Raw genomic sequence first — 12,688 nt, 5'->3', positions numbered from 1 at the left:
TGAAGCTATTGACTTTTTACCAACTGGCTCACAAAATTCCCAAAAATGTAAAGGTTGGTTCTCATGAGCAGGTACATGCTGGCTTTAGCACACCACAGGATCTCCCTGTTCTATTTGCTCCCTGATTGTGTTACAATGTGATAAGCTTCCTAAGGGATAGAATTATATTCTAGAATTTCCTGTGGGGCCATGGTACTCCCATGGTTATAGTCACAAAAGTATTGATTAAAGAAACGGTTTCCTGTGGAGGGATGGCTTTCTTGGAGCAACTCCACAGCTAAGAGCAGGGAGCAAGGTGGGTGGGAGGCTGCCTCTGTCTACCAGGCTCCGGGAGGGAGGCGGTGTAGGAGAGAATGTAGGCGCCATAGGATGGCTTTGATAAGGAAAGCAGGCTCACTGAAAGTCCAATCAAGATACTGTGAGAATTCAGCTCAAATTAGATCCGATCAACCCATACACTTTCCTCTTAGAGATTAGTGTATTTCAGGTGCAGGATCCGGTGTGTACTTCAGTGATTAGAGTGCAGTTCCTCAAGGAGAGGACCTGTGTCCTTCTTCCGACTGCCTAGTCAAGTGCCAAGGACTCTGGAGACAGGGCATTAAAATAGCTATAAGGTTATAACCTACCCGTACCATAGAGTAGATGGAGGGCTCAGGAAATAATCTTTCAGTGAGATATAAAAAGTGAAGAAAAGGAGGAAGATTGAGAGATGGTACCGAATAAATTGACTTCTCCTTCCCAGGTTTTTGGGAATTGGGGAAGATTTCTTAGATGTGGAACCACAGGACCCCTGGGAGACCAGATCGTGCCAGCCGAATGGACAATGGATGAGCAGGCGGCGTTCTGGCCACTCACTGAGGACTGTGACGTGGGAGATCAGGTGTCCTGAACTGAGGCAGCATACATCTCTAGGCTTTACGTGTGTGTGTGTGTGTGTGTGTGTGTGTGTGGTGGTGGTGGTGGTGTGGGGGGTCCCGAAATCCTCCTTCTCTCATACTGGCCAAGCCTATGCCATTGTATTTTCTGACTATTGACATTATAAAACTGTGGTGAGAGTGTTTAAGATATTTCCAGGAATTCCAGAATAGGAGAATATATTACTACTGAGCAATATTCTTTGAAACAAATTCTTAAGGATTTATAAAATTTGGTCTGCATCTCTGCCACACAAATGGAACGGAAGGAGGCTAGTGCACAAATTAAGCAAGTTTCTGCCCTGTGCCTACGGCAATGCTACTGAAATCACCATAGTTGGAGCATAGGAGTCCTAGAACCAATCCCCAGTGGACACCGAAGGATGGCTGTACTATCAGGCATTTGGGGATACTGACTGCGGAAGATCTGATCCTTTATTCTCAATGAGCTGACATTCCACTAGGGGGAGCCAAATACACACATAAATAAGCATAATTGTTGAAGGTGCGGGGATAGAAGTCTTTGAGGAGTGTGTGGTGTGGAGGAGGGTATCAGAAAGAATTGGGCAAATATGCTCCAGGATTGGTCAGAAAATCTTCATAGGGAAGGTGCTTCTGAACACATGTTTCTGCATGTCCTTACCTGAAATAAAGAGGCTGCTGAGGTGAGCATGGGCCGGTTAGGTTTTTGTGGGAAGCTAATTGGTGTGACCTAAGATGAGGCCTTTGGCCCTCTGTTTCACTGACTAACCTGGTCAGAAGGAAAAAGATGCCCCTGCAAGGTCAATGTGGACACCTCAGGACAACACACTTGTGGCCCAGGCTTTGATGGTGAGTGATGTCCGTGTAACACGATTTTTAGAAATTCTCTCTTCTTTATTGCCACATTCATATAAAAAAAGTTTGATACATTTGGGCTAGTAAAAGAAACACACAGTGAATATAAAGGTGTAGGAAGTTAAAAAATATATGGCTTTAGTGTTTGGAAAAGCAGTTACGAATTGCTTCTTGGGTTATTTATCCAGGCGATCGAAATGCTGGGTTTGGAACTCCTGGAAGTCCTCGGGGATGGTGTCTGCGAACACGAACAGGCACAGGGTTAGTGAGGCTCCTTACACCCGAATCCTGGTCCACCCTGCCCAGGGCGCGGCCTGCAGCCATTCTCCACTTCAGGCTGCTTTGCAAATCACTGCCTTGAAGCCAGGAGGCTCCTTCACAGGCCGGAAGGAAACTCGCAGGCAGAGTAAAATTTGATTACATTTGAGGAGTATGAAAATTAAGCCTGTCTGAATTTCTCACTGAACCCCAAATTCTATGCCAAGGAATTAAATTCTATGGGTCTCAATCTCCTGTTTTTTCAGATAGGAAACGTGGGAGCCACCTTCTACTTCAGTCACACAGGGGCTAGCAGGTTTTAATGACCATGTGGCATGAGCTTTGGGCTCCTGAGAGGCAAGCGTGCTATACAAACAAGACGGCATTATTTGATGAATTCTGATAAGAATGTACGTTACCATTGCAGCGATACTTGAGGTTGGACCAAATGATGTTTTCTTGGGAGAAGCAGAACACACCAAGCCGGCCTCCACGCATGGTGGTGTCTATGGTGACCCCTGAGTCAGCCACCAACTCGGAGCCTTCATAAAACCGCACCCTGCAGACAACACAGCCCGGGGGATCCATGAAACTCAAACCAAGGTGAGGAAGTGCCCATCCTGTGATCCAGGGCTCCCACTTCTGATGCACTGGTGTCTCTGCTCTGTTTCCTACTGTTTTTTACAGACCTGGATTGTGCCCCCTCCCCTACTAGATTGGAAGCTCCAGGAGGTCAGGGACCGTGTGTCCATGGTCTCCCATTTTTGTCTCTCCAAAGGCCTAATGAGACATTGGGTACAGAGTGAAACTCGATGGGTACTTGCTCATCAGTTACAGAGAAATCGGTAGGACCCAGGACCCAGCAGCTTTGTGCTGAGTCACCTTGGCTGCACCGCATGCCTAAATCCTGCTCTTCCCTAGGTCTGACTGATTTCATCCAGTGGAATCTCAGAGCAATGACTTTCATCAGGAGCGACAGCGCTCCCTGCTGCAGGGTTTTAGAAATGCGTGGGGTCATTTTGGGCTCTCACTGTGGCATTAATGAAGCCAGGGATGCTGGGTGGCATACAAGGTCCTGAAGAGAACAGTCCAAACTTGTCCTTCATTCCAGACACTCGGGTAGGTGGAGAGCCTGCTGACTCAGCACCGGGCCTAGAGCCTAACTCCCTTTTACTTGTGGACATGTATTTTTTTGCACTGTTTTAATACAGGGGTGGGCAACAGTAGGTTTACAGTTGTAATATTAATAAATAATACAAGAATAAACTGTGTTTTGTGTACTCACAACTGTAGACCTACTTTTCTCCAGCTCTGTATGAACGGAATTTTCCAGGGTAAGTTGAGAAGCTGTTGAGTACTTTATTCTCTTTGAAAATTAAAAGCTGTTAAAAAACAAACTCACTCATAGAGAATAAACTGGTGGCTGCCAGATGGGGTTGGGTAAAAAGATGAAGGGATTAAGAAGTACACATTAGCAGTTACAGAACAGTCCCAGGGTATACAGTGAGCACAGGAAGTCTAGTCAATAACACTGGAATAACTGTGTGGTGCCAGGTGGGGACTGGACTTAGGGAGGAGATCACTTCATAAATTATATAAACGTCTAAGCACTGTGCTGTACACCCGAAACTAATATAATTGAATGTCAACTGTAATTGAAAAACAAAACGGGCTGTTCACCATTTTAGGAGTTCACATTACTGGTGTCAACACCATCGTGACCAATACAACAATCTGTATTATTAGAAGGTCACCTTCACAGTGATTCTAGGGATGTCTGCAGGAGTCTCGGTGTGGTTATAGTCAAGCATTTACATGATTTTGTTATAAAGTATTATGTCTCTATTGTTAGGGATCAAATTGATTTTCTAAAACTATAGGTGCAGGTAAGTCATTTTCTATGATTTCATTTTGGGACAGAAGAGGGCATTTAAGAAAAATGTTATAAAAACGGGGCATCGGACTTAGGGCTGAGAACAAGGTCATGTTGCTGAGAGACAAACAGTACCCTCTGTGTAAAGTCTCACAGAAGAAAATATGCATTAGCCCTCCGGCTGCCCTTTCCCCCTGGGCTGCCGCCCGGCCAGGGCACTGCAGTCCGTGCGCCTCCGCAAACGCACTACACAAGCTGGCGGGGGTGCGGGCCCGCAAGCCGGAGGAAGGGAAAGTACGTACACTCTAAATTTCAAAGATGTAGTCCTAAGCCATCCTAGCTCCTGAGAGAGTTTTGAGTTTTTGTTTTTAAAATAGCCCTACAGGGAAATAAGGCAGATTGCATTAAGTTACGTGGAGACCGGTCCGTGCCAGGCGGTGTGCCCGCGCTGGGAGGCCGAGATGCAGTAAGACAGGCACAGCCCTCGTGGAGTTATGTCCAGAGGAAAAGCAGACTCAGGGGCTCGCTGCGGTGTGGAATAGTCACCGCAAGTGATCATACCAGGCCCGGGGGATCTCAGCACATGGGCCAGCTTGTCTACTCTCAGCTTTCTCTGAAGAACACGGCGGGACAGCACCAGTCCCCCTGTGCCCAGGTCTCCCCCAGAAGGCCCTGATGTCCAGGTGGTCAGCCCGAGTCTTCTGCCCTCTCTCTTTGTGGACCGGCACCAGCACACCTGGCACGGCCTGCGGACCATCCTGGGTCAGGCCTGTGCAGGGGCGAAGGCCTCCAGTGAGGTGAGAAGGGTTGTCCGCCTACCTGATGTAGCCCACCTGGGGCCTGTGCTGCAGGAACCAGCGGTAGGACACCTTGTCCTTCCAGCCCACGTTCCTGGAGTCCTTCCACAGCAGCCTGACCTGGTCGCTGGTGTCCCCAGTGTGCCACAGGGAATTTCGGAGATGCTCCCCTGGACCTGTCTTAGACTTCACAGCCTAGACAATGACATGAGCAAGGTTATAGAACAGAATGCACGGACCACCCTTCCCGGATCTGTGGGGTCATGATGGGCGGTGCGTTCATTGTTGCAATCTGGCTGCCTGGATTTGGACGAAAGCATAAACACTTAAGATGCCATTTCTTTTTCTCTTAATCCTCACCTGAGGGCAAAAAAGCATTTATCTTAGAGCTGGAGGGAGGAAGAGAGGAGAGAAACATCGATGTGAGAGAGACACACCAAGTGGCTGCCACCCACACTACCCCGAGCTGGGGACAAACTGTAACCGAGGTACGTGCCCTTAGCAGGAACTGAACCAGGGACTCTCTGGTCCGCGGGCTGACGCTCTAACTGCTGAGCCAAACCAGCCAGGGAAAGATGCCATTTCTACTGAGGTGATCCTAGCCCATTAATAACCAGCCCTGGCCAATATTCCACTAACCCATCCCGTATTTTTTCTGCTATAAATCCATTCATTGCTCCCACATTTGCCCAATGAGGATTCTGAAATCTGCCTTTTCTCCAGTGGGAGTAGAGGCAGCCTTTCAGCCTTCCCCATCAAGGAAACAGTTTCCAACCTAGTGTGCCTGAGATGTACCCCCAAACCTTCTCTACATCTTGGGTCTTCGGGTGGACGGCCTCACTGCTAGAGTCACTCAGCAGTTAGAATGTAGCTCGTGCACAGGAATAAAGACAAGGCCCTGGGTGGGCTCTCGTGTTCCCTGACTCAAACACTAGCCGGATGCAACCACTGTTCAGATGAACGCAACGCCACACGGGAGAATGCAGACTAGAAAGGAGGGTGAGGGCCCAGAAGAAAGGGAGACGCGTGACTGCAAGCCACCCCTACCTTAAGCTGAATGCCAGGTTCAGCCACAGCTCGGAACGGGGTGGCCTGCCAGTACGTCTGCTCCGTCTGCTTCCACATGACCACGTAGAAGCTGGAGCTGTCCTGGTAACCAAAGATGAAGCCGGCATAGTCATCATCCGTCTGGGTATTCACATGGAAGGTCCCTTCGAAGTCGACTCCATTAAAAGCTGTGTATCCTGTAGAGAACGGAATAGAATTAGAAAAGCAGACACAGCCACGTGAGTAGCAGGGAAGAGTGAATTCTACACAAGTGGTACAAAGGCCCTGGACGTACCTACTGCCAGCCCAGGGTCGCTGTTCATGGTCTGCACGATCTCCATGCCCTGCAGAGAGAGTGAAGGAGTGAAGAGCGGTCTTTGAAGGGACAGAGTGAGCTCAAGGAAGCCCAGGACCATGGGCATCACAGGTGAGTGGTCAGCGGCGTCCGGCCTCCATGCAAAGATGGCATTATCTGAGGGATTGCTCTACCTGGTTATGTGCTCAAAGCTGAATAGAAATAATTTTTCTAGAACTGTCACGTAAGGTGACTCAATAAAGCCTTCCTTGGAGAATGTACACTTCTAGTGAATGTCTTGCTGGGTGATGTTGGAAAATCTACTAAGCCTCTCTGTGCCCTCCTTCTTTAGTTACACGTGGGAGGCAGTCTGTTGGAGCTATTAGGAGCATGCTGTAGGGTCAGACGGCCTGGGTCGCGAGTCCAGCCTTCTCAGCCAGTTCCCTGCAGTGCTACCTTGAGCAATCAAAGCTTTCCAAGACTCGAGCTCATCTATATACTGGGCCTAATGACAGTGCTTTGTCACGGGGCCTGGCTCACCGCCAGCTCTCTCTGAATGTCACCTACCTCTCTCGGAGGGCCTGTGTCTGTGTTGAGGCAAAGCCGGGACGTTGCTAATCATGTGACACACCTGGTTCAGGACCACCCAGTTGGGATCAATCTGGGCATCCCCTTCAGGGTCCAGGACCACAGTCTGGTAGGCCCTGAAGTCGGTCAGGGTGATCTCAGCATTCTCCGGGCAGACATCTATGCGATCGATGACCTTGTCCTGGTCAAAGTCTGTCTCACAAGCGTCTCCCACGCCGTCACCTGCGTGGGGTGGAAGAGGAGGAGGGGCGCTTGTAATGCCGACACCCAGCACCTCTCCTGGAAGGGAAGCGGGGCTGGACAAGGAACAGTCGGGCCCAGGGTCCTCCCCAGGACTATGGATTTCAGCCGCATCTGAGCCTGTCCCAGGCCCACCCTGGAGTCCTTGTGCTGGGTTGGTGAACCCCACTGTATGTGACCAAAAGAACTTCCTGGGGACCAAGTGGAGGGGAACTGTTCAAAATTGACCTTACAGGAAACCCAGGCGGTCCTCGGAGACCAGTGGGGTTCTCCATCCTGGAGACCCTAAGCCTGACCTCACATAAGCAAATGTCTACAGAACTGCCTACGTTATATAAAAGCATGGAAATCACTGTCCCCCAAATTTATCTCTAAGACCATAATTTCTGGTGCTTCTGAGGCTGAATCTGGCCCATCGTGTTTTATTCAGCTGATGGTAGGAAAATGTCTGAATGTGCCCAGCGGTGGACGGGCGGGCCCTCACCAGCTCACCACAGTCCTCGGCTGCGGTCTCGTTTCTGGCTCGGTGCGCACCTTTCCTTATTGGCTTGGGCCCCACGACAGCGGAGTCTGCAGCCCCACCTAGGCCACTTGCTGCTGTGCCCTCTCTCCTGCTCCCTTTCTGGGGCTCCCTGCCGTGCGCTCCTCCTGGGGCTGCTCAGGAGCTATCCTCTGACAGCCGGTGAGCTGCCTGCCAGGCTGTGGCTACTCGGAAAAAAAGCTGGTGCCCTGGCAGAGGTGTGCCACTCTGTGCCTGGCCGGAGGGTGCCTGGCCGGAGGGGGCCCGGGAGCCCATGCGGTCCTGGGCTGAGCCCACTTACTGTTGCTGTCTTCCTGGGCTGGGTTGGGGACCAGCCGGCAGTTGTCTGGTCCAGGGGGCACCAGGTCTGGAATGCCGTCATTGTCATCATCATCGTCACACTCGTCACCAATTCCATCCTTATCAGTGTCCAACTGGGCACTGTTAATGACGGTGGGGCAGTTGTCTGTGCTGTCCTGGTGCCCGTCTCCGTCACTGTGGGGGGGGGGGGAGCTGGCGTCACAGGGCAGCAGACGGCAGAGAGAGTCCAGCGCTCAGGAGGGAGAGTTTGGGTTCGGGGTTCTAACCAGGCCTGCTCTCGGATCAAACACGTGTCCTTAGACAAGCCTGCCCTGTGGGCCTCAGGGACTGTTTTCCCGCTTCCTCAACCCAATGAGGGAAGAGATCACTTCCCAGGCAAGAAGATAAGGGTCAGGTTTGGGACTGTGCCCCGAGGTGCCCATCAGTCCCTGGAGGCTACTAGCTGAGCCCCGACGGAGAGAACAGGCCCAGGGTCAGCGTGAAGGGCAGTGAGCCAGGCTGCTCAGCCCCTTACAGCATGTGGCCCAGGCGGGATACTGGACCCCTCTATGGCTCAGTGTCCTCATCTGTAAAATGGGAATAATAAGCCCTGGCCAGTTTGGTTCAGTGGTTGGAGCATCGGCCCGCAGACCAGAGAGTCCTGGGTTCGGTTCCCGCTAGGGGCACATACCAAAAAAAAAATAAAAAATAAAAAAAGGGTGGTAGATAAAATGGGAATAATAATAGATTCTCTTTCATAACATTGTTATGAAGAGTAAATGATTAAGTGATTAGAATTTTGCATGTTCAGTTTTAATATACGAAAAAGCATTTCTAAGTACCTGGTCTTAGGAAGGCCTACAGTGTTTTCTACGACTCTTCATAATCCCTGGCCGGTAGACCCAAGAGGGTCAGATGAGGGTAAAGAGAAGCGGGCAGCCCCTTCCTGAGCGATGAGCATGCAGGCTGGGCTCAGTCTGGTCTGAAGACTTCTCAGGACGCTCTGTCTCTGCCCACCTGCCTTTCCTCCTTCCAGGCCAAACGCCCGCCCCAGAGCTTTCGGGGTCGGCGGACGTCCACGGCTGTTCTGCATCGGAGTAGATGCCCCTTTCACCCCGCTTCACCCAGGGCTTATCTCGGGGCAGGGAGCTGTCCCTGCACCGTCTGGGATGGGACAGGGGAGGGAAGCCAAGGGCCAGTCTGTGCCCTTCAGGCCGTGCTTCCCAGTTGGGTCCTAAAGACTTGAGGCCAACCTGGACAGGCAGAAGACGCCACACCGAACGTGGGCTCCTGAGCGCGGGGCAGGGCTGCTTTCCAACCCGAGCTCGAGCTGCCTCCACCAGCAGCCATTCCATAGAGCCCCGGACATTTTTATGCAAAAACAAGCAGTTCCTATCCTCCTCCCCAAGGTTCAAGATTGTGGGAATTAAAGTGTAGCAGAATGAGTCATTAGTTTCATGCAAATATGTAGAGGCTGGTGGGAGAGGATATTTCAGAAATTACTTAGATGGCACGCAGAGTGCAGGATGACCTGCCCCAGGAAACATTCTTGATGGACATCACTGAGGGAGGTTACCAGGGTACCGGTCCCATCTTCCAACCCAAAACGGAGACATCCTATGTCAGGCTGTCGCTGACTTGCCTCTCCTCGTGCTGTGATAACAGAAGCCACCATTTTCTGCAGGTCACCTGAGGCCCAGCACTGTGTTGGGAGCTTTACCTACATTATCTCTCATTTCACCATGACCTTCGAGCTGCACTTACTTCTCTCTCCTTTGCAGATGAAGATCTTGAGACTCAGGGACTGAGAAGCGGGTTCAAGGTCAGGTAGCTAGCGTGGACTTTGCAGCAAGGACACCGAGCAGAAACTGACCTCGAGCAACGCTTGGCTCCAGAATTGCTTTCTGCAGGGGCTCGTGTTTTCCTGCTGTGCCTTTGGAATCCTCTCCCTCTCTCATCCCTGTCCACCACCTCTGTCATGATTCCCCACAGAGATGGAAGGGTGGAGAGCCTGGTTGTGCGGGAGCCTCCAGGGCCGAGCTGCACATGTCTTTGTTTTTGGTGATGTTCCTGCAGCGTCTCATCCAGCCCTTGACCTACGACTCTAACCATGTGGGGCTAGGAGGGCTGACAAATGCATGTGGAGAGAACAGTTCCACCCACATAAGGGAAGTGGAGTGAGAGAATTGCAAGCACGATGAAAGAACAGTGACCCCGCAGCAAACTGACAGCTCTCTAGTGTGGGATGGAGGGGAAGCTCTCCAGAGCTGAAAGAATGGTAGTAGAAGAGCTAACGTCTATGGAGTGCTATCTGGGTAACAGAAACTGCCATATGCATTTTTCACAAGTTAATCATCACAAGAGTCATGTCAGCTACATTCCATTGTCGTCCCCATTTTACAGATGAGAACACTGAGGTGCAGAGAGTGGGTAACTTGCCTCAGGTTCACCGGTTTGTAAGGGAAGGAGCTGGGATTTACATCCAGCTGTCACTCCGGAGCCCATCGCTGAGTTATGATACTATACTGCCTCTCCTGTAAGAGACTCTCACTTGCTGGAGTGCCTAGTGGCCCCTCCTGATACCATCACCCCCCCAACAGAGAACTTTCAGGGAGGTGTGGTGACCTGACCAGAGGCAGCTCAATCTACCCAGAGAGGTCCCCAAGCATGGTTAGCCACAGACAGCTCTGAAGGATGAAGCTCCAGCTGTTTCATCTGGCCCCGTGCAGCTGGGAGGCGCACCATACCTGTCCTGGTTGGTGTCACAGGAGTCCCCGACCAGATCGTTGTCCACGTCGGACTGCAAAGAAAACAGAACACGTTATTAATTCCTGGGCCTGTGTGCACAGGATGTTCCTGAGAAGGTAGACCTGGCTCATCACTGGGTCTCAGGATCATTTCTCTGGACTCAGGACGGTGCAAAACTGCAAAAGGACACCACCGTCTTGGTGCAGGCACAGTGCTGCATTTTCAGAAAGCCTTCCACGATCTCAAGCCATACGGATGGGCTGCCTACACACCAGATGAGCTGATGGGAAAAGGGCGCCGGGCAGCACAGTGGCATGTGGACACGTGGAACCTGGCACGGGTCGGAAGGGAGCCAGCCACGGGCACGGGGACGGGGACAGGCAAACTGGCTTGACTTCACTTCTGCATTTTGGAATCGGGACAGAGTGCAAGTGAGTCAGAGGGCAACCATGACTCCCCTCCCTCAGGCTGTGAGGATACATGACACACCATCCCCATTACCCAGACAGGAAGGAGGAGTGAGAGGGAAACAGGTCACTGACTGAGTTGGTCTGACACGGCCATGCAGTTATTGCAGGGGTTTGGAGACTAAAGGGACACGGGGTTTCCCACGGTTAATTTCCACATTATATTTTCATGTCGCAGAAAAAGCTTGTTTGGGCATCACGAAGCCCACATTCCTAACCTCACAGCACCCCACAGGCTGTGAGATTGGTCCAGAGGGCCTCAGAGTGCCTGTCTGTTCTCCCTTCCCCCTCCAGGCCTAAGGGTGCACCCCCACCTCTGCTCTGTCAGGTGCCTGGCAATGCCAAGAACTGAGCCGGCGGGCTCCGCTGTTTGTCCGAGACGCTGGTCTTAGGCGTGTTTGCACGGAGGAGTTCAGCCTACTGTTTGAATTCCCCCACATCCTGCTAACCTGGTTAGGGTTGCTGACATCAGGGCAGCTGTCACAAGCATCCCCCACGCCATCACCATCCTTGTCCCGTTGGTCACGATTGGGAACTTTTTGGCAGTTGTCCAGAATGTTTTTAATTCCTACGAGAAAGGAATGCCTCCCTGAGCCAGCAAACATCACAGACAGGTCTGGGGAACCTTCGGGGCGCTGCAGAGACCGGGCCTGCACACGGGCAGGTGGTGACTGTGCTCTGCCTGCACCGTCCTCACGGAGCCACTACCTGCTCCGGCGGTTCTCTGGAGGGAAGGTCCAAGGGTGGATTCTGGGAGACTTAGAAGTGAACAGTGATCTGAGGCATTTATCTAATGAGTGATCATTTGTCTACCATATCAAGGGCTCTCTCTGCAGCCAGGCGAGGCCAGGAAGGCTGGGTGGGCAAACCCTGGAGAGGGAGGATCGTGTGGGTGTGTGGGCTGGGCCTGGGACCCCAGGGCCCGCGGTGGTAGGCTGGAGACAGGCCCATCAGGCCCGTCTCCCCAGCTTCCCGTTCAGCCACGCCCTCCTGTACTGGTAGCTTGCACTCTGATGGTGGGAGTGCATTTACATTATGGAAATTGGCGACTACTTGGGCTCTTTTGGTTTATTTCCTCGAGTTGGTTTATAGCACATCACTGGACCTGGGTTTCGGTTGTGCTTGTAGAAAGTGAAGTCATGTTTTAGGGAGGTATGGATACTTTGGAGTAGAATAGTGTGTGTGTGTGCGTGCGATGTATTTCTAAAAGGATTTTCCTTCAAGGCCCTGTGGTGTATGTTTCTCAGAAACTATCGGATTCAGCCTGTACTTTGATGACAGTCTTATGTATGTTATGGACGCTATGGAGGGACAACTGTCCTTCCTCAAGTCCTGTGGGGATGCCCTCAGGCCTATGCTCCAGGGGGTTCCATTCACACAGATGACAATCCAAGACCCCTTCAGCGGCCCTGGCGCTGGGCACTGCAGCCGCCCTGCTCCCCCAGAGCAGGCGGGGTGTCGTGTGTCCTGGGAAGTGCCCGATTCTCGGCCGGAGGAGCCTGAGCCAGGGCGGTAGCTCGTGACCCTGCGCAAGGCCGGCTCATCCCACTCTCCACTTCCAGGACCCTGGTGTGCGAAGCAGGGAGTGGGGAGAGGTATAATCTGGAAGCCACATGCCCTACAAGGGCACAGCCCTGACAAGATACTGCTCGAAGTATTTCCTACAAGGTTTCTGGCAACGATGTGTAGTTCCAGAAGCACCCAGGGTTATTCCATAGGGGAGTGGGCGTGGAGTCTCCCTCCACAGACATGAGTGGACCGTGGTTCCCCCACATGCAGGCTGTATAGGACCAGCTGAAGCGGA

General features: G+C 51.9%; 1 protein-coding gene across 1 annotated transcript in view; it reads right to left on the bottom strand.

Moving 5' to 3' along the window:
• Positions 1–1,812: 1,812 nt before the first annotated feature.
• Positions 1,813–12,688, bottom strand: part of THBS4 (thrombospondin 4) — a 51,573-nt gene continuing 40,697 nt past the window's right edge. Inside the window, 9 exon segments of the mRNA XM_036279080.1 lie at positions 1,813–1,989; positions 2,429–2,568; positions 4,702–4,874; positions 5,727–5,923; positions 6,022–6,070; positions 6,653–6,831; positions 7,671–7,864; positions 10,417–10,469; positions 11,334–11,452. Of these exon segments, the coding sequence (XP_036134973.1) occupies positions 1,928–1,989; positions 2,429–2,568; positions 4,702–4,874; positions 5,727–5,923; positions 6,022–6,070; positions 6,653–6,831; positions 7,671–7,864; positions 10,417–10,469; positions 11,334–11,452 (1,166 nt within the window). The 3' untranslated portion in view covers positions 1,813–1,927.

The sequence above is a fragment of the Molossus molossus genome, unplaced genomic scaffold (genome assembly GCF_014108415.1).
Source record: "Molossus molossus isolate mMolMol1 unplaced genomic scaffold, mMolMol1.p scaffold_m16_p_3, whole genome shotgun sequence".
NCBI classification, from domain to species: Eukaryota; Metazoa; Chordata; class Mammalia; order Chiroptera; family Molossidae; genus Molossus; species Molossus molossus.
This window is presented reverse-complemented; position numbering and strand designations above follow the sequence as displayed.